Source organism: Rhineura floridana, chromosome 2 (assembly GCF_030035675.1).
Source record: "Rhineura floridana isolate rRhiFlo1 chromosome 2, rRhiFlo1.hap2, whole genome shotgun sequence".
Taxonomy (NCBI): Eukaryota; Metazoa; Chordata; class Lepidosauria; order Squamata; family Rhineuridae; genus Rhineura; species Rhineura floridana.
In genome coordinates this window covers 87,630,511-87,657,404 of record NC_084481.1, presented here as the reverse complement: position 1 = coordinate 87,657,404, position 26,894 = coordinate 87,630,511, and the positions used below count along the sequence as shown (strand labels likewise).

General features: G+C 43.8%; 1 protein-coding gene across 3 annotated transcripts in view; it reads right to left on the bottom strand.

Annotated features, from left to right (window-relative positions):
- Positions 1–4,633: 4,633 nt before the first annotated feature.
- GYPC (glycophorin C (Gerbich blood group)) overlaps positions 4,634–26,894 on the bottom strand; it is a 44,124-nt gene continuing 21,863 nt past the window's right edge. For 2 of the 3 annotated variants that reach the window (XM_061609198.1, XM_061609197.1), the window contains 2 exons: positions 9,909–9,959; positions 4,634–5,453 (listed from right to left, as the gene is read on the bottom strand). In XM_061609198.1, coding sequence (XP_061465182.1) covers positions 5,257–5,453; positions 9,909–9,959 — 248 coding nt within the window. In that variant the 3' untranslated portion in view covers positions 4,634–5,256. The remainder of the gene's footprint in view (positions 5,454–9,908; positions 9,960–26,894) is intronic. The other variant, XM_061609199.1, reaches the window with a different exon arrangement.

Here is a 26,894-nt window from a genome sequence, read left to right as displayed (position 1 = left end):
GCACTGGCAGGGGTGCTGGATTGACTTCACTGGTGCATTTGCACCATGCCAACTTCAACACCACTTTGCCCTCCCCTTTCCCAGTAAGCAGAAATGACACACTTGCCTAGAGGTCAGGTGTCTCTTCCCCACCACACCATCTGCTGTTACTTCTCCTTTTGTTGTGGCAAATGTGCTGTACCTTAGGAAGTGCTTTCCTGGGCAGCTCTCAGTGGTTGTCTAATGCAGGGGTTGCCAGTGTGGCACCCATGGCTGCTGGCGTGAAAGGTCTCAATAAATGCCCCCTCAAAAATCCACAATGCAGAAAAGACTGCTTGTTCTTCTTGCCCAGTTCCTCTCCTTCACTGAACGTTGAAGCCATGTTGTGTTATGCCACACATCCCATGTCAGCCATTTTGTGTTATACCACATCCCAAGGAAGGCATGTGGTGTGACTGCCACCCATGACACTTTTATCAAAATTTGTCTGCTGCCCAAAAGGGGGTTGGTGACTCTTGGGCTAATGTAAAAAACTGGCCCTCCCTCCTGCCTTCAAAACACTTGGGCAAGATGTCCTCAATGGCCTCTTTCTCTGAATGGGTCCACCTTCTCCTCAGCACTGTCACCATTGTCCATTAGCTTGCTTTCTCCCGCTGAGCTCAATCAGCCAGAGGGAGAGGGAAACTGAGACTGAGGGTGTTCCTCCAGCTCTTGGGAGGGAGGGTGCTGTGGCCTGATTGGGCAGGGAATGGGAGGGAGGGAGGCAGCAAGGTTGGGGGGTCAAGGCAGCGCTTCACCCTGCCCCATTCTTGTCCATTGTCCCTATAACCATCTCTGCCCTCCCCTTCATAAGACACAACCCTTCCCTCTTGCCGCTCCTTGCATGCTCAGAGAGGGCTCTGGGGGTTGGCAGTGGGCCCCTTATGGGGGTCTGGACCTTGGCAGGAGCCCAGTAATTTAACTACAGGCACTTGCCTCAAATGATTACAAAGAGTTCTCTGTTTTGACCCTCCACATACATTTTTTATGCAAAGCAGACTAGACAGGCTGAATGAGAGCAAGACAATGGTAGGTAGAGAGAGGCTGGTTGACTGTCTTCTCTCTGATCATTTCCCTCCCCCCACCTCAGATTTGCCATTTTCAATCTGCTTGTGAGGGTTGGAGGGGGAATCGACAAGATGCTGGAGAGATTCTATTATCTTTGCTGCCACAGATGAAAGTGCTGGGAAAAGATCAAAGGGGAAAGAGTTAAGTAACCTCTCTCTACACAGTCCTAGTCTACACATGCAGCAGAAAGAGATGGTAGGATCCTGAGATAATCGATCAGACAATACCACTAGGTTTGTAGGTGGGGCGATACCATTCCTCAAGTAAAAAGCCAGCACATCAGGAAGAAAGCTTCTCTAGCCCAATCTGCTCCCTGTTTGCAGAGTTGTTTTATTTAGAGAAATATTACTTTAACGTGATCATCATCTGAAGTATGAAGTGGCAGAGAATTTTATCACCTCATTCTGCTGCATGTGTAGGCAACAGTAGTGGACTCTAGTGGGGCTGCATTGCTCACCTGACCTCCCTCTGACTGAGTTGCTGTGGCATACTGGGCTGAAGAGGGATAAGGTGGCAGTGAGGTTGGCATGGTGCAAACACACTGGCATGAATGCCAGATTGGCTTGGCTTGTGCATTTGACCTGTGCCAACCTTGCCCCTCCCCCGCGCTGTCCTGGTATGCAGCCATGACTCAGCTGACCGTCCACTACCGCAGGTAGATCAGGCCTCAGTCTTATAGCTTGTCTGGGCTCCTTTGGGATAAAACCAAATCAAAACAATGAAAAAGAATGCCAGGAAAGAATCACCCAGCTCTGAGGGTGTGTTTAACAAAGGACTTCACATTCTCTGAATTCACAAAGAAGTTTGGCTTATTCTATTTTCTAAAAAATGAATAGGTTGTCCAGTATTCATTTTCAGTGCAGAAAGAAACTTGATGTCACCACCTTGCTAAAAATGAAACAAGAAAAGCAACCCATTAAAACAAAAATTCAAATTAGTCCGCACTAGTACCTAGACATTCAATTATAAGATTCCCTAAGGTTGAAAACATTTGGACTGGTCCCTTAGCAACACTAGCATGCACAACATCTCCTATCCTGCTTTGATTTCAACAGCTGCAGGATGACGAAAGAGGATAGCCACTAGGAGATTTTTCACCTTCCTGAAAATCAGTTAGGTGTTTTCTGCTGAGGACTACTCCACCGTCACATGGGCTGGTTCAGGAGTCATGGAAGCAGAAAATAAAGACAAGCTAACTTTTGTAATATACAGCATAGCACACTGACTCAGGTGACTTCAGGCCAAGGGATTCACTGTTGTATTCAACATAATTGCATTTCCAATTACACAAAGCAGGATCTGAGTTCTGTGTAGAAATAAAGGCTGCATCTGCACTATACATTTAAAACAGTATCATTCCACTTTAAACTGTCTGGCTTCCTCCAAAGAATCCTGGGAACTGCAGTTTGTGAAGGGTGCTGAGGTGTTAAGGAGACCACTATTCCCTTCACAAAGCTACAGTTCCCAAGGTAGTTTGTCAGTCCCTCACTCCAGGGAACTCTGGGAATTGTAGCTGTCTGAGGGAAAGAGGGTTTTCCTAAGAACTCTCAGCACCCCTATAAAAAACAGAAACTAAGTTATTGTATGTGCATTTTAATAGCTAAAATTGCTACTTAGCAATGGAAAAAATAAGGTGTTGCACTTCAATTGTTTCTTTAGTTAAAGAAATACTGTCCACAAAACAGAAAAACAAGCACAAATAAAATAAAATAAATGGATACCTGGGTGGGATCAAAAGTTAACTTTCTTTGTGGAGACATGATACAAACTTGGAACCAGAGCTTGGAAAAGTTGTTTTTTTGAACTACAACTCCCATCAGCCCAATCCAGTGGCCATGCTGGCTGGGGCTGATGGGAGTTGTAGTTTAAAAAAGTAACTTTTCCAAGCTCTGCTTGGAACCAGATTTTCATGTTGTGTGAAGTAATCATAGGCTCGCCCAAGACCATTTTGGCAATTTCTTATTGCCAGTAGCCACCTTATGTTTGTTGATGAAAAGAGGCAAGACGAGTATGGAGATACACAAAAAAAGTAAAGTCTGGATTAAAAGGATATAAAACTGGCACAAGGCTTGTTCACATAAAACAGCATCTGGATTATTTGAATCTACCATGGCCAAATGTATGGTTGGTTTCCTAAATGGAAATAGCATTTAATAACACAATTCAGAAAGAATTTAGGTAATTTGTTTTCATTTGAGCATTTGAATGCTTTCTCTGTGCACAGCTACAGCAAGATGCTTGCTATGGTTCCATGTGCACTCTCAACTCATCCCCATACTTTGAAGGTATTAAAGGTCTGATACAGTTTTGTCATTGGGCTGTCTCTGAAATTAATTTGGAGCTTTTCAGTAAAAATAAATAGTCAGCCTTGGCTGGTTTAACTAACTCACTTATTTCCTTCCCACCTTCCCTAAATCCACAGAAACATAGACAGTCCATGGATTACTTTGTGCCCTTAGGACACATGTGGGAACTCTACACTGTGCCTGAAACGTCTAGCCACATGGATCTTCCGGGTAACACAGATCTTTTCCCACACCAGCAATGGATACTCCCATGAAATCTAGTACTGCCATAAGGAATCTTCATGGGATTGGAAGATCCATTTGGCAGGCTGAGGTAGATGTTGTCACTGAGACAAGAGATTTGGGATGCAGAAGTGGGCCACTATGGATGGGGAGTGAGCGGAGGCTGAATGAATGTTTCACTTATGGAGGGGGGGAGGTATGGGAGCCCTTAATGACATCCCCATCCCCAACTCCTGACTAAATCAAGGTTCCCCTTTAACTTTAGTAGCCAAAGGGCACACCGCAAAAGGTCGGGAGGAGAGTCTGCCTATGGCCCTTCTATAACTTGACCACTAGAATAAACTATTTCTTTTTCTTCAGAAAAAATGTGGTGGTGATGGTGGGTAGCTGACAAGCACATGGCAGGTGACCACAAATGGCTGGTAGGCTGTATTTGACTTGGAGTTGTGTAGACCTGACCAGAGCTTGGAAAAGTTACTTTTTTGAACTACAACTCCCATCAGCCCCAGCCAGTGGCCATGCTGGCTGGGGCTGATGGGAGCTGTAGTTCAAAAAAGTAACTTTTCCAAGCTCTGCGTACATACAGTGCTGTTTCAGCCTTAGAACCAATCTACAAAAATGTATAGAATGGTTTTGTGTGGGTCTCAGGTTTTGTCAGACTGTGGCCATGACTACAACCTACCGATTTTTTTTCAGCTGAAATGAGATGAAAGGCACAGGACAAAGGATGTTTATGTCAACCTGATTGATGGGTCTTGTGTCTGCCTGTACAGTTCCCGCCTCTGCAGGGCCTCCTGGGCTGTGGCAGAACTGTTTCAACAAACCCGTGCTGCAGTTGTAGGTCTGAAAACCCTGAGAATTAAGCAGGTGGAGCCAGATACATGTAGGCAGATGTAAAATCTTTGAGGAGCTTTAGGAGGGCAGCTCTTCTTTAAAAAGCGATGAGTCACCCTAAGCAAACCAATTAGCAAACCAATTTAGTCTTCCAGCAGAGGAGTCTTATGACACTTCTATAACTATCCTTTAATAAAATCTTTTAATTTGAAAACTTTCCTCAGCATTTTCCTAGTATTTTCCTTGAGATCCTTTTGTTTTTTAAAAAAAAATCAGAACAGCCTCCTGAAAACAAACCTACATATATGTTCACACTGTCAAGCTTATGCATGTTAAGAAAAACAAGATATCAAGACTACAGCACAGGAGTCTTTGTGCCAGGATCCTCTGTTTTATGCATCACAACACTTCTTGTATTGCCACTTAAAATTAACTTTCAGGTATCGTATCAGTGAAGGCTGGATCAATGAGTCTATGAGGATGCTTTCCATTAGTACTTGCTATTTGTTGCCAAATGTCAAGGTTTGACATTTGATGCTGTTATCTGCTATCAGTCAGTCACTCATCCTAAGATTTTTGTTTCTCCTGATCTGATAATTCAACTGAGCTGTGCTGCTAATCAAATAAACAGCCATGGATCTGGTGTTTAGTCCTTTTCAGGGGCAAGCGGCAATATTTCAATTAGACCCCTTGTTCTCCTCTGTGCAATCTCCATATCCTGATGCTTTTTGATGTCGTGTCTCTGATTGATTCCCTTGGGAAGGAGGAGAGAATGACTAAGTATGTCTCAGTGAGGTTGCCTTTGCTCTCAGATGAAATATTCTTTCCGGCTGTCATCCATGGCTTCATGGAGGGTAGGGTCGTTTTTCAAAGCGGCATCTGCGCTTTCGGCAAATTCGGTTCCCTTTGCTTCATTGGTGTGGTAGGTGCCCTTGTGCCGGTACATGTATCTCAGCATCACCACCAAGAGGCAAATCAAGACAAAAGCCACAGCTGCAATGACACCTATGGGGAGGAAGAAACATCTGAATTTCTCCTTTCATTAACAATTTCAAATTGCCTAAGGTTTTTTTGCTCTGTTTTGGTTTTACATAGAAGGGTGCTTCCATTGAAGCCTTCAAAGAGAAAGCATACATGCATAACAACAACACATCAGAAAGGGGCTTTGATATTGTGATGATGAAGCCAGGACTGAGAAAAAGGAGCAAAACAAAAATCAGAAAACAACATCTTTAAATTTTGGTAAAATTGTTGGTGTGTACATGTTGTCAGTTGTGTGTTCTAGATCTTCCAGCTCCCATAGTTTTCAATAGGAAATGGGGCTTGGAGCACTCTGAGCGAGTCTTGGTTCTGGCCACAGAGTTGTGTCAAGATTCTGTGGTCTTTTGCTATTTGAATCAGGCTCCATTCCTGTCATGGGCTCGTTCCATTGCTCCCCAGCTAAGCTTGAGTCTGAACCAGTGGCAAATCATGAAGTGTGGCAGATGGTAGTGAGAGGCTGAACAGTGGCAGAATTGGCTAGCATCAGAAGCACAGGATGACGGAGGAAGCAGCACTGTGCCTCCCATTCACCAGCTATGTCCTAGCCACTCCTGCCAATGGCACTGCCAGTGGACTGGGGATGGACATGCCAGGCTGTTTTCAGTCTGCAAACAACAGGGGTGGATAGCATCCAAAAGCAGCAAGAGGGAGGAGGAGGGGGAACCCCAAGGTGCCAAAAAAAGGAATTCTTGAGTAGGAAATCCAAATAGATGTATTAAAAAGGAAGAAGCCCAACGCGTTTCGGCCACTCGAGACTTGGCCTTCGTCAGGGGCTATAGATAAAATCATACAATAATCCATTTAGTGGCATAATCATATCATATCGTACAGCATATGACCATGCAGAATGGGTGTTAGAAAAAGTAAATGTGCACTACACTCAGATTCTACTTAAGAGAGAATTAGAATGGATTTTAGAACTAAAAACGTTTGTTCCTAGTGGACTAAATGAGGAGTTGGAGTTCCTTCCCCTTTTATGAATCTCACACCACAGAGATGATCCCTTGGACATAGCTGTGGCAAATTCCTCTTTCTCACAGCTAACAGGCATCCGAGTGAGTGTATAAAATCCCACACTCTCAGCTTTTGCTGCTACATGGTTAATTTTCTATTGCAGAGAATTGGTGTAGAGATTACATGCACATTCTGCATATAAAATAGTTCGTGATAGACATTTTAGATTCGTTATGTAAGTATTTATCTACTTTTTCCCATTACATTGTATGATCATATGCTGTACGATATGATATGATTATGCCACTAAATGGATTATTGTATGATGTTATCTATAGCCCCTGACGAAGGCCAAGTCTTGAGTGGCCGAAATGCGTTGGGCTTCTTCCTTTTTAATAAATCTATTTGGATTTCCTACTCAAGAACTCCTTTTTTCGGCATCTTGGGGTCCCCCCTCCTCCTCCCTCTTGCTGTTTTCAGTCTGCGTCAGTTTCACATGTGTTCATTCATAACTCTTGTTCCATCCCATTTTTTCATTAATGTGCATTTTTTTAAAACAAAAAATCTGCATGAAAATTCTTATTTAATTGCATATTTAAATATGTGCTTTTGAACACATTTCCTCATGCAATACACATAGTGAAAGATTTACTATCTGAAGAGAAACCAGAATATACATAATACACATTTCTAAAGGTATTTTACCTCAAAATACCTATTTCTAAATGCACATTGAACATCATTTTCTCATGTAGTATACATTTCTAACTGTATATTATCTCCAAATGTGCAGTTTTAATGCATTTTGAGATGTTTTTGAGCTGACAACTGACTCTCAAATTCAGAGAAGTGTGAAATCCAATGGATAACTATGTTCTGATCAGCACATTCATCCTGCAGGTGCAGATCAAATATCAGTTTATTGGAACTGGCAAAAATCAAATTCCTCAAGCAACTCTACCATGGGCTACCCTTTATTTCTCACAATGCTTAAAAACATAGGCCTTCAACTACTGTCTACCCAACCTACCTGAATATAAATGTAGCTTGATAATCAACTATCATAAAACCAATGTCACCTTACAATAAGATAACATATAAAACCAGTGTCACCTTATAATAATTGAGTTTGAGTTTGAGCGTTTCAAAATAAAATATCATACAGAACAAAATTACAATGTACCATTTGTAATTCAGTAATATGAGGACACTGGTCAACGGTCTAATTACTTTTGCAAGGCACTGTATTTGGCACTAAAGCAATCTCCATATCTGGGATCCTGAAGCGAGCACACACTGGTTTTGTAATGGGTGTGGAAAACCACTTTACCTGTACAAAGTACACTTTAATCTAAAGCATTAAGAAACCCTTAGAGCTTTATGTTGCCTGATTCCAGGAATCAAAGTTACTGCTATGAAAAAGAAAATTGCCCCTGCAAAGATGTTGCATCTAGTATAATAACACGACTCCAATGGGGAATTCATCAATTTTAAGGACCATGATGGACTCCCCAAATGCAATAGACTTTAATGCTCTTTAGATGTTGTACAGTATTAATAAGCCTCAGGGACTCAGCACAATTCAATTTTCCTCCTAGTAACTTGTAGGAAGCTGAAATTAAAGTTATGGGAGATGGAACCTAAGGGAAATACAGCAGAACTTCACTAATTTGCACTAATGACAGGGAATCCACCAGGTGAATTACTGAAATTAGCAAGTATAGAAAGGAAGTGAGCAAACACAATAGAAATAAAAAGACCCAGATAATACATCTTAACATTTTAGATGCTTCTTTTGGGAGAAATAGTATTTCAAGTGAACAACGAATTAGAACAACAATGTGCTAATGGGAATATAGTGAAATTGCTGTAGCAAGTTTCTGTCATGGTAGTGTCATCAATGGAAAAGCTTAGTGAAGGAATGATTTTCTTAATGCCAGTTGATAATCTCAGATAGTTTGTTTGGTAATATGCATGGAAAAGCTTGTAGAGAGAGGAGGGAAGTTGTGTGTGGGGAGAGGCCTCATATTGTTAGGCTTTGGGCCAGTATCATCTGGAGTCCTACGACACAGAGGCATGGCCCTGAGGTCACATGGATTTTATAATGAGAGGATGGGAATGTAAGGACACTCATAAGACTGAGCAGCCCATGGGGGACTGCTATCAATTATCATGAAAGTCTGGTACAACCAACAGGGGTTACAGGTGACTCCAGTGGGGAAGCTTTTGCACACCTACCTCTCCCAAGGAGGAAATGAGTAATTTATTGGGTGCAGCTCCTAGCTGCGCTGAGTTCTGTCAGGGGGACATCTTGATCGGCAGTTCATGCCAGTCTCCCTGGAGATATTGCAATGTGAAGTGTTATAACCACCCCCTTCATACTGGTCTGAATAGCTAGTGTGTTATGCTATGTTCCCCGAATCAAGTTTTAACCTGTTTCATCTCAGTTAGTGGTTTTCACTTCCTTATTTTCTCTCACCTGCAAAATCCTGAACAGTACTACTGCTGTGATTGCTATCATCATCATTTGTTTGAAATGTCATAATCATTAGAAATTATAGTCTGTTCCTCTGTCAGAAAAGCAGTAACAATGGGTTATACCCAGCTAAGTCAGAATCTGAGCAGAAACACTGAGATTGATTTAAGTTAGCCAACTCCATTGATTTCAGCGGGTCTACTCTGGGTATGATGTAGTTGGATACATTCATCTTCCATACTATTACAGGGTTTATGTAGGGTTCTTTTTGGGGATGGGAGGGAATCAAAGTGCTATGATTTTCTGAATGTGAATAGCTCTAGCCTTTAGCACTTTGACAGTAGTCTTAGGACTATGCACTCCAGACCTTCTTCCTACCTTTAACACAGCATTTATCAAATGTAATGAAGTAATTAAGTATGACATCTTATAAACTTACAAGAGCCTTCCTAGCCCCCCGCCAACCTGGAAACTTTCAGGGGACATCTGCCTGGTACACCTCTGAACTATTTCCGCCATCTACGCAAGTGCTGAAACATCTCTTGTGCCAAATCTCTCTTCACTCTCCCTGCTATATCTCTGACCTGGTATCAATGGGCCTGGAGTAGTCTCAGAGGGGTTGTAACCTGTAACCCATACTTTGGGAGGCCCTGAGTCATGCACGTTTACACAGATAGATTTTATATACAGAACATACATTTTTTCCAGTCACCCTGTGGTACCCCACACTCCCTAACTACCCTGTGTTAGAAAGTCTGTTGTATAACAGTTTCATGAATGTCTTTTCAGGTTTGGCCTGAATGGTTTATCACATTTCCCCAGGCTATTAACAGAGACATACTGCATCACTACACTGATTTTTCAGAAGAAAAGCTGACTAGGTGTATATTATAATACTTATTTTTCTAGGCAAAGATGTAGAGTCCTATTTTGTTTCTTTTAAAGTTCTATGAAATACAGCCTTGGTTCAGGGAAAATTGTATTCTCACCTCCAATGACAGCAAAATCAGCTCCAGTTGGAGAGCTTCCAATATTTGCAGCTAGAAATAGAATATACAAAATCTAATTAGACAGGAGATCTTGGGTGATAAATAACCACAGCAACTGCACTGAACAAAGCAGTGATTTTTTTTAACCATTCCATCCCTGTTCTTTCTGTGAAGCAAAGAATGTGAAGGATCTGAGCAGCAAAGGACAGCAGTTAAAAAAGTCTAATTCAAGCACTGAGGATGCCCAATGTTATACATCCAAGACAGGAAATATTTAGCCCTTTAGATGGTGCTGGACTACATGTTCCATCCAGAGCTTGGAAAAGTTACTTTTTTGAACTAGAACTCCCATCAGCCCCAGCCAGCATGGCCACTGGATTGGGCTGATGGGAGTTGTAGTTCAAAAAAGTAACTTTTCCAAGCTCTGGTTCCATCATCCCTGGTGGCTGGGGCTGATGAGAGTTGGAATCCAACAACTGGAGGGCCATTGGTTTCCCAACCCTGCTTTACACATTGAAAATAAATCACTAGCACACGTAAACAGGAGCTCTGCAGCCTAGGGAAAATCTACAAAATCTTACAAACATTTTCTGTCAACATCTCTGGGTGAAAATGTACAGAAGCATAAAAATTCCCTCCCTGATTTTCCCTCACAAGCAAGAAATCCATGAAAGAAATGAGTATTCTGTAAACTGAATGGCAAAAGTGTCAATGGCACCCTGAACTGGTGAAATACTTGCTGTGGCAGCAGCAAAAGTAACCATAACAGCTGTTGGGGAGGAGCAAAGAAAAGTCCAGGATTACTACAATCAATTTTTCAAAGATATGGACCTTAGTAACACAAAATAAAAGATGAAGGTACTTCAATAGCTAGATTCCTCTAATACTTCAGAGCAGAACACCAATACCTCAGAGGACAAGCCAGACCTCCCAGTGAATGCAGTCTTGAAGGAGTTGGCAGAGTTCCCCATCATTAGCCCTGAAGATCCTGAGAGTTGGGTTGGGAAGCTTCCCCAGAACCAAGTCCAAAAGATTGTCTTGAGGGGCCCTCAGGTGGATTCCAGTCTGAGTGCCAGAAGATAAATCTCTTGTGGAGTTGCATGGGGAAGATTGAGCCACCCACCAGCCCTTGAGATCACAGGCCAAGCCCAAAGTAATTGTGCAACTCAAGTATAAAGGACTCCTTTTGAGTAAGGGTACTCCTCAAGAAGAAGGGGTTTTAGAACACCCTTAAACATCAGCAGCTGGGATTAGGCATGTCATAGGAGGCCAGGCTATATCAGCCCTTACTTTGAGTTTCCTAGTTGCTGGAGTTATGCAGATCTCTTGGTCCCTCAGTTGCCTTGCCTAGATTGGTGCAGCTCATCTTTGCTGACTCCTGGATTGTAATCTTCTGATGCTGCTCCTGGATCATGGTTTGGACTCAGACTGATTAACTGTACACAATCTTGGTTTGTATTTGTATACTTACCATGTCCTGCCATTGTTTAGCATCTTATATGTGAGGCCTTAGACCAGATGTGGGGAAGGTTTGGCCTGCCAGATGTTGCTGAACTACAGCTCCCATCAGCCCCAGCAAGCATGAAAATGGCAAGGGATGATAGGAGTTGTAGTTCAGCAACATCTAGAGGACTAAAAGTTCCTCATGCCTACCTTAGGCTCTAGATCAGCCTTTCCCAACCAGTGCGCCTCCAGATGTTGTTGGACCACAATTCCCATCTTTCCTGACCATTGGCAATGCTGGCTGAGGCTGATGGGAGTTGTGGTCCAACAACATCTGGAGGCACACTGGTTGGGAAAGGCTGCTCTAGATGAAGCTGGGAGCTTACCCACAGACTATACCTATTTCATGTCCCCACCTGGTGGGCTAAATCTGTTAATGCAGTGGTAAGAATGCTTGGTCCTGCAGATCTCAAAAGTCAGGCAACCTGGTGAAAGTTGTTTCTTCAATCATTGGGTCTTCACTAGTTTAGGACTTTATAAGCTACCATCATTGTAATGTACATACAGTGTTTTCTTTGTTGTGGGATATATCTTTAGGTGGGAGACTTTCTCTGAAATGTAAAAACAAAAACATAAAAAGGTAGCTGGAAACTTGCTATACTCAAATGTGAATTGCTTGGTTGTTTGCTTTGCGGTGTGAATGTATGTGCCTCTGCAACTAAAGTGTTATTCAAATATTTTCACTGTGCTAAAAGCAATAAAACCATCCTCAAAATAAAGAAACATAAAGATATATATTCATATATTGCATCCTTCTCTTTTCTGGAGTATGGTTCTTTTTGGTGGTGGGAGGTCTCTTTTGAGTCCTCTTGTTCTGCCTTTTTGAAATGGGAGGGAAATGTCCTCTGGTCTTTGTAATGAATGAGATTCTGCTGTGAGTAATTTCTCTCCCTTGGCTACAAATGTTATGTCCTAGTCCTTATTCATGTGCCAAATCTGTGCTTGGGTTGTACCATTTCATACTACAGGTGGGGTCTCGCATGCCTGAATGCTTCTCCATAAAACTCAGTGTACATGCAAAATAGGGAAATCACTAACAGGCAAAAAAACCCTTGTGGTTTAAGAATGTATCCATAGCCAAGAGATATTTCTATCAAACTTTAAAAAGCAGGGAAATTGGGTAGCTATAGTGAATGCACCAGGGGAGCAGGAGACCTAACCTACTGTCTGAGATACTGCACCAACCTACAAATTTGTAAAAATGCAAACTCAATTTGGGTTGGTCTTTCACAGTCCAATCCACTTCCTGTGTAGCTTGGAAGAATTTGGTCACATGTGCCTCTGAGCATATGGTGAATGGTGGCAACACCTGCAATCAGCCCAAATAACAGAAACAAGATAAGTGCTGTGCTAATCCTGTTTTAGCGTAGCTTTTTTTTTTTTTGCCTATTAGTGAATTTCTCTGTTTTTTAATTCAGGAGGTAAGAAATGGGATCCTGTGCAAGTTTGCTGAGAATGGATTGATCATTTGCATGCTTATTGAGTTCAATGTGATTCACTCCCCTGCAATCATACTTAGTGTCGGAAGGCAGAGCTGGGGTCCCAATCCTGGGGAGCTGGATCCCGGAGAGTTGGGAGAAGAGTATTTGGATGGATGGCAGAGGGAAGGGGGAGGAACTTCCCCCCCTTTGGAGCGAAGACGAAACAGAGGAACTGCCAGTGATAAGGTCGCTTAGCAACGGGGAGCCTGAGCCCTCCCTGGACATTCTCACGCCTCCTCCTCTTTCAGGCTCAGAGCAAGAGGGGAAAGAGGGAGGGCTGCTCACAGCCGAAAAGCAGGGAGGCAGTTTACCATCAGCTCCTCCCCTATCCCCCATCCTGGAATCGGAAACTTCAGAAGAGGAGGGGGTGATGCTTCCCCCCTCACCGCGCACACGCAGACAGCTGAAAAGACAGGAGAGAAGGGGGGGAAGGCGGGCAGTACCTGAGGGGCAGTTAAGGAGGAGCGAAAGATTGCGTGCCCGTTTGGCCCCTTCTTAAAGAACAGGCGGGAAGAAGTCCCTTGCTCTGTCAACTTTCTCCCAATGCCGCAGGACCTGTATCCCTGTATTGCTTCATGAGAAAACGCAGTCTTTGTTTGGACATTACCCTAATAAAACACGAATTAACTACAGCCGTTGGTCTGGTTCCTGAGTCACATCCTGGGCCTGACAGCTTGACAGAGCCACCTAAATCACCCTCAACGCTCTCTTCACTTGACTGGGACAAGATGTCAAAGGGAGCAGCGGGGGGGACGAACCCCACTTCTGAGATGGAAGAAGTGGAACTCTTGAGGACTATGGTAGCTGATTTGCAGATGAATGTTCAAGCCCTGCTAGCAGCAGTCAAGGCGCTGAAGACGGATAATCAAACCTTGAAGGCCACGATAGACCAGATGCGAACAGCCCCTCCAGCTGCCGTAGTAAAGGTTCCCATTGGATTGCCCCCAAAATACGCGGGACAAAGTGATCAGTTGGCAACCTTCATGGCTCAATGTGAGTTATATCTGGATGTCAGGCACACGGAATTTCCATACGATGGGGCTAAAGTAGCTTTCGTGATTAGCCTCCTGGAGGGAGAAGCTGCAAAATGGGTGACTCCGTATCTCGTGAGAAAGGATACTGTCTTAGGAAGGTACAGAGGATTTATACAGGAGATGACCGAGATGTTTCAAGACCCGCAAAGGGCTGAAACAGTAGCGCGGCAACTAGGCGCTCTGAAGCAAGCTAAAGGGACTGTTTCCGAGTACACTAACGCTTTTAAAATTCTGTCCCAGGAAACTGGTTACAATGACGCCGCCCTGATGTTTATGTACCGGAGTGGATTAAATGCTGAAATCCTGGATGAGTTGGCCAGGACCACCCCCCCTGCTGACCTACCAGGGCTCATCCGGCTATAGATAGATCACCGGATGGAAGGAAGGCGCCTGGAAAGGAAGCAGGAGGTCCCGAGATACTCAGCCTCGGCATCCCGCAACAAGACCCTTCCCACTGCAGGGATGGCAGGTAATGCAACTGAGGGACAGGGAGGGGCTAGGCCAAGACTGTCGGAAGAAGAAAAGGAAAGACGACGCCGGGAACGTTTATGCTTTTATTGTTCAAAGCCGGGCCATGTGGCCAGAGACTGTGGACTGAAAGGGGGGAAAGCCGAGCCATCGGGAAACTAGAACACCCAGTCCACGTGCAGGCCGGTGGACTGGGTGCAGCGTTGTATAAAGGCCCCCCAACGATCCAACCTCCCTCAAAGGGGGTGTTGGTCTTGCCTATTCAGATTACAACTTCCAGAGGAGTGGTGTTTAATTCCACTGCCTTAATTGACAGTGGAGCCTCCACAAATTTTATTGATGCAAAGTTAGTCAAGCGTCATGGAATTTCCTGGTGGAAACTGGACGCTCCCCTAGCTGTGGAGACTATCGATGGGAGACCCCTGAAGTCAGGAGGGGTGGCACAAGCCACGGAGGAAGTGAAACTTCAAATCCCTGGGCACGAAGAGTTCATTTCTCTATACGTGTCAGATCTCTCGAACTTTGAGGTGATTCTGGGAATGCCCTGGCTAGCAAAGCATGAACCCAAAATAAGTTGGAAGGAGGCGGTGGTGTGGTTCACCTCACAGTATTGCCAGGAGAACTGTCAACCTGAAGGAATCAAGAACACCCTAGCGGGGGCAGTGCAAGAGATCGAGCAAGTGACCCTGCCGCCAAAGTATGAAGAATTCAAAGATGTGTTTGATGAAAAAGAGGCAGAGACTTTACCCCCCCCACCGCCCTTACGACTGTGCGATTGATCTAGTGCCAGGAGCCAGCATCCCATCAGGGAGAATCTACTCTCTCACAGAGAATGAGAGGGAGGCCCTGAAGGAATTCCTGGATAAAAACCTGAGGCGAGGATTCATACGCCCCTCACAATCCCCTGCTGGAGCGCCACTATTGTTTGTGAAAAAGAAGGGGGGGAACTCAGACCCTGTAACGACTATCGCGCATTGAACCAGATCACCATCCCCAACAGCTACCCGCTGCCCCTGATCTCAGAGTTGCTGGACCGACTGCGCTCTGCAAAAATCTTCACGAAGTTGGATTTGAGAGGAGCGTACAATCTGATCAGAATGAAGGAGGGAGATGAATGGAAAACAGGATTCTTGACCGCTTACGGACAGTATGAATACCTGGTCATGCCGTTCGGGCTTTGTGGAAGTTCAGGAATTTTTCAAAAATTCATGAACGACGTGTTTAGAGACTTGTTGGACACGTATGTAATCTGTTACTTAGATGATATCCTGGTGTTCTCAAAGAACCAGGAAGACCACAACCAGCATGTGAAGACGGTGTTGAAGAGACTGAGAGAAAATCACCTGTATGCTAAATTAGAGAAATGTGGATTTGACCTCAAGTCTCTAGACTTCCTTGGATATCGAATCTCAGCGGAAGGCGTGGAGATGGACCCAGGGAAAGTAAGCTGCATATTGGACTGGGGCCAACCTGTCACCAAAAAGGATGTACAACGGTTTTTGGGGTTTGCCAATTATTACAGAAAGTTCATTCCAGGGTTTTCCAAATTAACAGCTCCTCTGACTGACTGTTTAAGGGGGAAGAAGAAGTTTCAATGGACAGAGAACGCCACCGAGGCCTTTGAGGAGCTGAAGAGAAGGTTTGCTACTGAGCCCATTCTGCGCTTTGCTGATCCGAACCGCCCTTTTGTAGTGGAAGCAGATGCTTCAGATTTTGCCATCGGGGGGGTCCTGCTACAATTAGACCAAGAAGGGAAGGAGCTGCACCCCTGTGCGTACTTCTCTCGGAAGTTAAAGCCTGCAGAGAAGAACTACACAGTTTGGGAGAAGGAGCTGCTGGCCATCAAGGACTCTTTTGAAAACTGGAGACAATACCTAGAGGGGACCTCTCATTGAATTGAAGTGCGCTCCGACCACAAGAATCTTGAAAGCCTCCAAACCGCCAGAAAGCTGAACCAGAGACAGATAAGATGGTCCCAGTTCTTCACTAGGTTTAACTTCCAGATTACTTACCATGCCCAAGCCAAAAACCAGAGAGCGGATGCCTTATCCAGACAGCCACAATACAAAGAAAGTGAATCCGAGGACCAGCCTCAGTACGTAATCCTGCCAGAGAAATTAACGTTGGGAGTATGCCAGCCTTCATGGGAAGAGGAACTCAAAAAGGCACAACAAGAAGATGCAGACATGCTAAAATATCAGCAGGAGACGGGACAAGGTCAAGACTCAGAAGTAACCTTTCACTGGAGAAATGGACTGTTATGGTTCAAAACCGCCAGATATGTGCCAGAAGGGGAATTAAGGCTCAGAATCCTACGCCAGTGTCATGATTCCATCACAGCGGGACACTTTGGGATTTACAAGACCATTCAGAACGTGGCCAAGGACTTCTGGTGGCCTAAAATGCGTCGGGATATTGAGAGTTATGTAAAGTCCTGCTCTGTCTGTCTGCGGACAAAAACACAAACAGGGACACCAGCAGGACTGTTACAACCGTTGCCTGTCCCACACGAACCCTGGAAGGACCTCTCCATGGATTTTATAACTGATCTACCCAAGTCCCAAGGAATGACAGCCATCTTAGTAGTGGTGGATCTACTTACCAAAATGGCACACTTTCTTCCTTGTGCAGGGGCCTTAGAGGCTAAAGAAACGGCCAAGTTATTCATAAAAGAAGTCTACCGGCTGCATGGATTGCCAAACAGCGTAGTCTCAGACCGAGGAACTCAGTTCACAGCCAAATTTTGGAGAGCAATGTGGAAACAGTTGCAGACGGAATTAAAACTCTCCTCCGCCCATCACCCCCAGACAGATGGGCAGACAGAACGCTTGAACGCCGTTTTGGAAAGATATTTACGAAGTTATGTGTCCTATCATATTTGCATTTTGCAGAGTTCACCTACAACAATTCTCTGCACTCCAGCACTCAACAAACCCCGTTCTTCGCTAATTATGGATTCCATCCTAAAGTCTTTCCAAGCAGCTCAGAAGGAATGCTGGTATCGGCAGCTGAGAACTTCCTTAAGGAATTGCAAGCGGCGCAACAGACACTGAAACAGCAGTTAAACGGAGTACAAGCGAGTTGCTGACCTGCACAGGAAGGAGGGCCCCCCCCTTCAACCGGGAGACCAGGTATGGCTGTCCACCCACTTCCTCCAGATGCCGGGCAAATGTAGAAAATTACAAGACAAGAGGGTGGGTCCTTTCGAAATAGAAACTCAAATCAATCCCGTGGCGTACCGACTGAAGCTGCCTGACACGTTTAAAATACATCCTGTGTTCCATCGATCCCTCTTAACGAAAGCCACCCCTCCCAGTGAGTTACGGCCGGAGGAACCTCCTGGAGCTCCACTCCTGGTAAATGAGCAGCTTGAGTTTGAAGTTGAGGAGATCTTAGATTCCAGGATCAGACGCCACAAGCTGCAGTACTTGATTCACTGACAGATGACACTGGCTGACAGATCATGGGAAGATGCAGCTGATGTGCATGCTCCAGAATTGGTAAAACTTTTCCATCAACATTTTCCCCACCGTCCCAAGCCAGACAAGGGGAGGGGGGCACAGCCTGGGAGGGGGGATGGTGTCGGAAGGCAGAGTTGGGGTCCCAATCCTGGGGAGCTGGATCCCGGAGAGTTGGGAGAAGAGTATTCGGATGGATGGCAGAGGGAAGGGGGATGAACTTCCCCCCTTTGGAGCGAAGACGAAACAGAGGAACTGCCAGTGATAAGGTCGCTTAGCAACGGGGAGCCTGAGCCCTCCCTGGACATTCTCACGCCTCCTCCTCTTTCAGGCTCAGAGCAAGAGGGGAAAGAGGGAGGGCTGCTCACAGCCGAAAAGCAGGGAGGCAGTTTACCATCAGCCCCTCCCCTATCCCCCATCCTGGAATCGGAAACTTCAGAAGAGGAGGGGGTGATGCTTCCCCCCTCACCGCGCACACGCAGACAGCTGAAAAGACAGGAGAGAAGGGGGGGAAGGCGGGCAGTACCTGAGGGGCAGTTAAGGAGGAGCGAAAGATTGCGTGCCCGTTTGGCCCCTTCTTAAAGAACAGGCGGGAAGAAGTCCCTTGCTCTGTCAACTTTCTCCCAATGCCGCAGGACCTGTATCCCTGTATTGCTTCATGAGAAAACGCAGTCTTTGTTTGGACATTACCCTAATAAAACACGAATTAACTACAGCCGTTGGTCTGGTTCCTGAGTCACATCCTGGGCCTGACACTTAGGATAGATAAAATTGACCGAGGAGGGGGATGGGAGCAGTTGGGGAGGAGGGAGAGGTGAGGAGAAGGGCAGGTTTGATCATTTGCATGCTTATTGAGTTCAGTGATTTACTCCCATGCACTCATGCTTAGGATAGGTGAAACTGACCACGGGGGAGGAGGGGGAGGGCTGGAGTGGGCAGGGGAGGAGCAGAAGAGGAAGAAAAGGAAGACAGAGGACAGAAGAGGAGAGAGGGAGAGGAAGGGGAGGGGATGGAGGGGAGAAAGGGTACGGGAGAGGGGAAGGGGAAAGGAGAGGGATAGAGGAAAGACAGGTCTGATCATTTGCATGGTTTTTGAGTTCAGTGGGATTTACTCCTGTGCAATCATGCTTATGATAGGTGAAACTGACCTAGGGGAGGGGAAGGGAAGAAGGGACGGAGGGGAGAAGATTGGGTGGGAGGGCACTGGTTAAAGGGAAAGCCCCTTTCCTTTCCAAAAGGAAAACATTGTTAACAGTATCATTTTTTGAGGTTTCACCCACCTTTTTATTTTACAACAGATACATATAGTCTCCCACATGAATTTAAACCAAAGCTGTCCCTGGCCACATCCACACCAGACATTTATTCCACTGTTAACAGTCATGGCTTCCCACAAAGAATCCTGGGAAGTGTAGTTTGTGAAGGGTGCTGAGAGTTGCTAGGAGATGCCCTATTCCCCTCACAGAGCTACAATCCCTAGAAGAGGGGCTGACTGTTAAACCACTCTGACCATTGGAGCTCTGTCAGGGGAATAGGAGTGTTTTAACAACTGTCAGCACTTCCCAGGATTCTTTGGGGGGAGCCATGACTGTTTCAAGTGGAAAAAATGTCTTGGGTGGATGTGGCCCCCTGATTAACCAAGTCAGTGAATCTGGCTTTTGACAGTTGGTTCTTACTGAGCATGCCTGTGCTTATCATTGATTTCAATGTTAATTTTCTTAAATTAAAAATCAGCCAGGTTTTTTTTTTAACTTTTAGACTACAGAAGATGAAGGCCAGAGTATGGGGCAAGGTCACTAACAGGATTACAGGTACTCAATGAACATGGGTGATTTTTAATTAATTATGAGACCACTGACAGAAAAAAGTCCAACAGGGGCCTGGGTTTCCCCCCCCCTCTTGTTTTAGACTTTGAACTCTAGATTTTCCCTGAGTGTTTTGTGTATCACCATGAAAACTTAGAGAGTTGCTAAGCAAGTGTTTCACAGTTCAGGACTATAATTTTTGTAAGGTTTTGTTTTGAAATGAGCATATGGGAAGCAGCAGAATGATGTGGGAGGGTATTTTCAATTTAACATGGCGGAATGTGGAAAATCCATGCTGGCTATAGTATACAGCCACTCTTGTGGCTGTATAATAAAGCTTGACTAGAGCCTTTATGCCTAACATCTAGTTTTCTACGTGCAGGGTGTTTGTTTTAGAGGAGCATTCAACCATGTGAGACCCCACCTATAGTCTTAACTGGTGCAGCCCACCCACAGATGTACCACTTCAGTGTGAATAAGCCTATTTCAGAATGAAAGGATGGGAGGTTTACTACAAATGGCTGCTGCAGAAGCAACAACAAAGATAGATGTCTGGGCTTTGTCATAACCAGGTGCAATGTTTGTGAAGTAGCACTTGCTTACCTCAGGAGTGAATTTGGCTCCTGGAACCCCAATTACATTCTCTACTGGATTATAGAAACAACAGAGTAGATAATTTTGCAATTTAAAAGCATATGGAAAAAACCCAAACGTGGCCTTTTAAAAGAATCTAAGGTAAAGAGTTGATTTGAGAGTTATGAGAGGCTGAAAAAAGTAGAAACCTCAATTTAATTATAGCCTTCACTTTTTAAAAAAATCCAGTCTAATAAAAAGCAAATAGCATTTTGCAGGAAGAAAGGAAACTTCATACAATCCCTTTTTCTTGCTCATCATCTGACAAGGTACTTAATGCATTAACAAACTGAGAGGCTATTCTTTTGTTCATTCCCCCCTCTTCTCTTTTTCCATCTGCTATAATGGCCACAGTCTCCAATCCAGTTATTTAAGTTGTATATCAGATGTGGGGAACTTTGGACCCTCCAGATCCTTCTGAACTACAACTCCCATCAGCCCTACCAAGCTTGTTCCCCACACTTGTTGTATATAAAGAAATGGGGCCTTTGCCAGAGTACATGGGTTGGGGAGTGCAGCTACTGAAGCTGCACACAGATAGTTGGCGCAACTCTGATTTAAGCACCGGGACCCCATACAGTAAGCTTTCATAGGGTGTTTCCAGAATGATAGTATTTTCAGGTGGGATTCAATCACATACTGGCAAATTCAGGTTGCACACTTATATACTGATTGATAGGTCCTGTACTACAAACTTTCCTTAAAGATCTGTCTTTTTGCAATAAGGAAAATGATGCAAAAATGCACTAGAAAGTGGGGTACTGCTTGCTTTGATGCAATAACATCTAATCTCCCGGCAAACAAATCAGGATGAATGCTCATTAAATAGCTAGCATTACTGAACCTCCCTGCAAACAAATTGGGAATACTCATTAAATAGCCAACATAATCCAATCTCCCTGCAAACAAACAGGGATGAAATGCTCAATAAATAGGTCATCTGGAAGCATTTTAGGTGCTCACTTAAAAATAAAATGTGTGAATATGACACACACATGCATTGTTCAGGTACGCTTATTGTGGAGTCATGACTGACTGCAAGCTTATATGCAGACTACACTCAGTGGCAAATCCAGAGTTGCCTCAGCATAATGTGAAAAGTTGCCTAAGGCAGATTCCTCCAACCTCCAGATGTTTGGGACGACAACTACCATAATCCCTGACCACTGGCCATGCTGGCTGGGGCTAATGGAACTTGTAGTCCAATAACCTGGTAGTCACCAGTTTGGGGAAGGCTGGCCTAAGGGTACATGAATTAACAGAGAGCCTGCAAAACTCTGATTTGCATTAGAAATATTCAATTCAAACCACATGTGCCTTTCAAGAGTTAAATCTTTACCTATTATCTATTTAAATACTTGCTGCTAACTCTGGTGCCCCACTGGAGTTGGCATCTACTTTTCTGAAGGGGTCATCAGAGCAAATTCATCAATCTGACACTTTCTCTGCTGAAAAATCCATTGCCGTCTTCCGTGAGATGGTGAAACTCATCAACACCGCTCTTTGAAAATTAAGGAACAGTTTCTCATCTGTCAATCTGGACAGGAGACAGAATAATTTGGCCTCCATTTATATGCTAAATTATTACAAGGATAATAATGGTGGGTTGGAGAAAAAAATGTAACAATCACATTGATCATTTAGGTGACTGTAAACGGATCATCTGCAAAAAGCGAGGTTAGAGAAAAATGCAGAGAAACATGCAGATTGCTTCAAAATGAAAACACTTAAGGCCCAGTATTCATCCTTCTGCAAGTAATGGCCATTCTGTCTGAACAGGACTGTGCCTCGAATTGCATTCAGATGCAAATATTTAATTGTATCGGTACCAAATAAAATTGTAGACCCCAGGTATTTGCTGAATGTTTTTCCACAGAAACAACATAGTTAAACCATAGAGTACTGGATGAATTAAATATGTTAATAGACTCCATATAATCTGAGCAGCCCATCTCTGGCTTTAAAATACAGCAGAGCTGCCTGGGTTTATTCCTGCGGCCTGTAATACTACTGTTGTCAATTCCATTAATTAACCTAGGAGTTTACAGTTTTCTTAATGCTTTCTTTAAAAAAAAAAAAAAAAAAAAAGCAAAGAAAGGCAGCATTCCGGTGAGCCATAACACTGTTATTCATGTGGTACCATTGCTTATTGATGAAGACAGGGTGATACACTTTGGTATACAGCTCCCAGAGAATAGATGCTCTTTAGTTTAGATGCAGTGGACAAAGATCACATACTGTGCTTAGGAAAACACCAGTAGTTTTTTGTAAACACTTTTTAAAGGCAGTCCATATGAAATACAGTGACTCTCAAATAACTTTGTGCATTTTTGTCACCTTTGGACAGTGATACTATGAACCCACATAAATAGGGCTGAGTGGCATGTTGTCCCCAGTCTGAAATTCTACACTGAGAGCCCAACGACATGTTATGCCTAATGCAAAGCATATAGCTACTTCCTGGTGTTTAATTTAATAATTGCTAATTTATTAACTTTATTAATTATTAATTATTTTTTAAAATAACATGGTCTAAAGGAAAAGTGGCAGTTGATTAGAGACTAGAAACTATGGGGAAGAGACTGATCCCTTTTCCAGTCATAGGAGAAAGGCTTCAGGTCTGTCAGATGTCTTGCCAAAATTTTCTTTTTGTTTGTGAGTTTGGCATTCCATAAACAACTCCTTGTCCTCTGATTGCTTGTAATCTTCTCCTTGCCCCCTAATTTCCTCCTTAAGATTACTCTTCTTAAGGTTTGCCTGATCTGCTCTGATATTAGTGTGGAGCTTTGAAGGCAGATATCATTATCCCTTTAGCTGCTGTGATGTCACAAAGAGTTTTGTACATCCCTGAGCCTGAAAACTGAATGCAGTGAGGAATTTTAGATACCCTAAACAAAAACAGTTTTAAGGAACTTTCTAATAAACTACGGACTTTCAGATGGTGCCTTTTGATGAAAGTAATTTGAGTGGCTTGGGAGCTTTATTATGGAGATTAGGGTGTGCATTGTTTTGGGATGAATGGGAAATTGAACCAAACGGAATCCATTTTTGTTTGTCCCAGACTAAATGCAGAGAAGAACAAATGGGCACATTTGTGCACGTTGATCCCATTTGGGGCATTGAGGCATGGAATGAGGGTTACCTGTTTCTAGGGAAGTCAGAGAAGTCTGAAGAAAACAAAGATGGGAGCAGAAATTGCTGACGTTTGCTGATTCATCTGATGTCTGGAACAGGAATCAAGCCAGCAAATACAATTGATAACATTCACTGTTGTTGCTGCTTTCAGTCCACCAAGGACACATAATTGATTACATTTTTTCCCCGTTTGCATTGTGTCGAAAAGAATGAGGCAGAGTAAAGTAATGACAAAGTAATTATGTGATTTATGTAATTGATGTAATTTAATTATGCAATTAAGTTTTTAAATGACATAATTTGCATAGTTTCACAACAAAAGACAGCGAGATGAATGACGTAGTTTTGGGCGGAAGATGAATTACATAGTTTGGGGCAGAAGATGAATGGCAGCAGAACGTAAACAGTGCTGCATGTGAAGAATACAGGGCAGAAGGGAAAATTATGCCTTCTTGCATCACTACCCATCTCTGGCAGCAGCAAGAGCTGGTTCCCCCTTCTGGTACACAGCAAGACCGTCTCCTCTCCAGCAGCCACTATTTCCTGTGGCTATTTTTTGTTCCTATGTTCCTATTTTTGTTGTAACAATTTCAGCCGCAATTTGTTGTCTCCCAAATGTCTTGAAATGATAAGCCATCAGAACACATTGGGGAAAGTAAAATGGCAGACACTAGGAGCAGTTGCCTATGCCACACACATCTCTGAATCTTAAAGATGGAGCATACGGTTGTAGTTCAAAGTGGGTAAAGGAAGATCACAAGGACTTCAAAATATACTGCAATCCACACCTCTTTAAATATCGTGTATATTCATTTTGAGGATTATCGACAAAGCACAATTTTCTGACTGACATTATTTGCCATTTGACCGCTTAATTAATGTTATATATTTAATTATTCATGAGATTTATATGCTGCTTTTTGAGGAAATCCTCCACAAAGCAGGCAACAGGATTTTAAAATAGAAATCCATTACATTAAACCTTTTAAAATATACAGTCAACAACAACATTAAAATCACCACAGTAAAACAATAATAACAAATATAAATAATAATTATTAATGATGAACAGAGCATAAGATAATAATCCCCCTTCCCAAAAAAACACTTGCTTAGGGACTGAATGTAAGGAAGAGCTATGAACAGCAGCAGCTCTGGAAGATACTACCGATGTTAACATTATTGTTATGAGCATGGGGGTTGGGATGGATGGTTCCTATGGGTCCCCTTTCCAGCCTCTGATTTGGAATCCCATGCCTTGGGGCTGGCTCTGCTGGCCAGATGAATTCCCTTTGTTAACCAAATAGATTGGCCAGGTAGGATAATGGGTCTATCAGTTGCCTAGCAACGGTGAATGGGCCAGGAAGACCCTTTTGTCATTGAAACTCTTCAGGAGAGGATCCCCCCCCCCTTCCTGGAGCCCAGCAGAGGCTTGTAGTTTGAGTGTGTCTAGAGAATGCTTGGAGACTGAAGGCAGGCAGAGAGAGTCGCTCTCTGCACCATGGCATTTGGGGTGCCTCCTGCAACCCAGATGGAAAAGCTGGATATTGGACTGCTGATGCATTGAACCCCTCCATCTTAAGCTCAGGTTGGAATGTGTGTAAATAAACAAACCATATTTCATAAAGACACTGCAGTCTCCGCTGACCTTCTTCTCCAAAGGAAACCAAACCGTGGAGGAGTGCAGGGACCCCTGAAATCTCACCACTTGGAGATTGGGGGGATGCGCAACATTATATAATAGACAAGACAAATATTAAAATTTGATAGCCACTTCCTGTCTTCAGATGTGTATGTAAAATAGCTGCTTATGCCAAAGTCTAGATTGTCCAGTGATTTGACCCAAAGTGATTTTCTTTTGGGTAAAACGGCCACCACAAAATGATACCATCACAAAGACAAACCCAATGCAATTCTTTTGTTGTTGTAGAGAAATAAGTGAAGTACACCTCTGCCATACATGTTAACGTGTGATTTGAGGCCTCAGAAACAGAATGCAGGTGCATAGCTCAGTATTGTCTACACCAACTGACAGCAGCTCTTCAAGGTTTCAGACAGGTGTCTTTCGTAGCCCTACACGGAGTTGCTAGGGACCGAACCTGAGACTTTCTGCATGCAAAACAGTTGCTCTACCACTGAGCTACAGCCTTTACCTTTAGCTATGGCCCATACCTTGAACCTGTTGTATGATTTGCATGATCTCCCTTTCCCCTTTTTGTGATGATGTGTCAGTTTGAACAGGTGAGTGAGCTGTGCCTTGGTAAATACTTCCAAGATTATGGTGGACTCTGTTTTTAACTATGAGCACAAACTGCCACTTTTCACACCACTGCAAAGGATGCCAGAGTTAGTGGCATCAAAACTAACTCTTGTTGTGAATGATTCAGAAATAAATCAGCCACTCAGCCATGCTTTGATCTGGGCAGAAAAATCCTTGTGCTGTCTGTGGTACTTGTTCTTTGCTACAAACTATTTGGTCCTGGGGAAAACCTCCACATATTTCTAGATTTACTGCTCAGTGTCATGAGAGTGCCAGAGATGCTGCTGAAAACATCCTCTCCATCCTGGAAGGTTGATTCATACTTTAGAAAGAAGACCCAGCAATCTTGTGGGGAATTTTACAACCCTTGTGAAGTGCAGTACCACACAGGAAATGTTTTATCCAACCTCCCTGTCCTTTGAAGATAACCTTAGGTTTACCCCCACTTATCTGAGCAGTGAGAAGTTCCAGGACTGCAGTGTTTACTCAGATTTGATTTCCTTTGGAAGGAGGTCAGTGGAGGCTTATTGGAGTTTTGTAATAGTTGTGCTTATTTACAAATGCACAAGTTGAACAAAAGTGGAGGAACACAGCTCAAACACCCCACCAGTCAGCCAAAGTCCACTGCTTCCACATCAGATCTCTACAGAGACATTCAGCACTTAAGATGCTTATAGTGCCCAAATTCAGCGCTCTCTCTCTCTCTCTCTCTCTCTCAAAACTGTGTAGACTGTCCTTTGTTTCCTTCACAGACACCTAGATTATGTCATCCTTGGGTTCTTCCAGATGACCTATTTAGTGAGTATTAATTCTGATTTGCTTGCACACAGCTTACATGGAGGTTAGATCATATCTGATCTTTACCACTGCACTGGCTACCAGTTAGTTTACAGGCTCAATTCAAAGTGCTGGTTTTGACCTATAAAGCCTCTCCCCACTTGAATAGACTGGAACCCTGCAATCTTCATCTGAGGTCATTCTCCGTATGCCCCCTCCAAGGGAGGTGCAGAGGGTGCAACATGAGAATGGGCCTTCTCAGTGGTGGCTCTCCACTTGTGGAATGCTCGCCCCAGGGAGGCATGCCTGCTGTCATTGTTACCTGTTTTAAGGCACCAGGCAACCCCCCTTTTTTTTACCTTGGCCTTTGGCCCTTAATTTGAAGCACTTCAGGTATTGGTGGCCTCTTTTAGTGTGGCAGGTTTTGTAAGA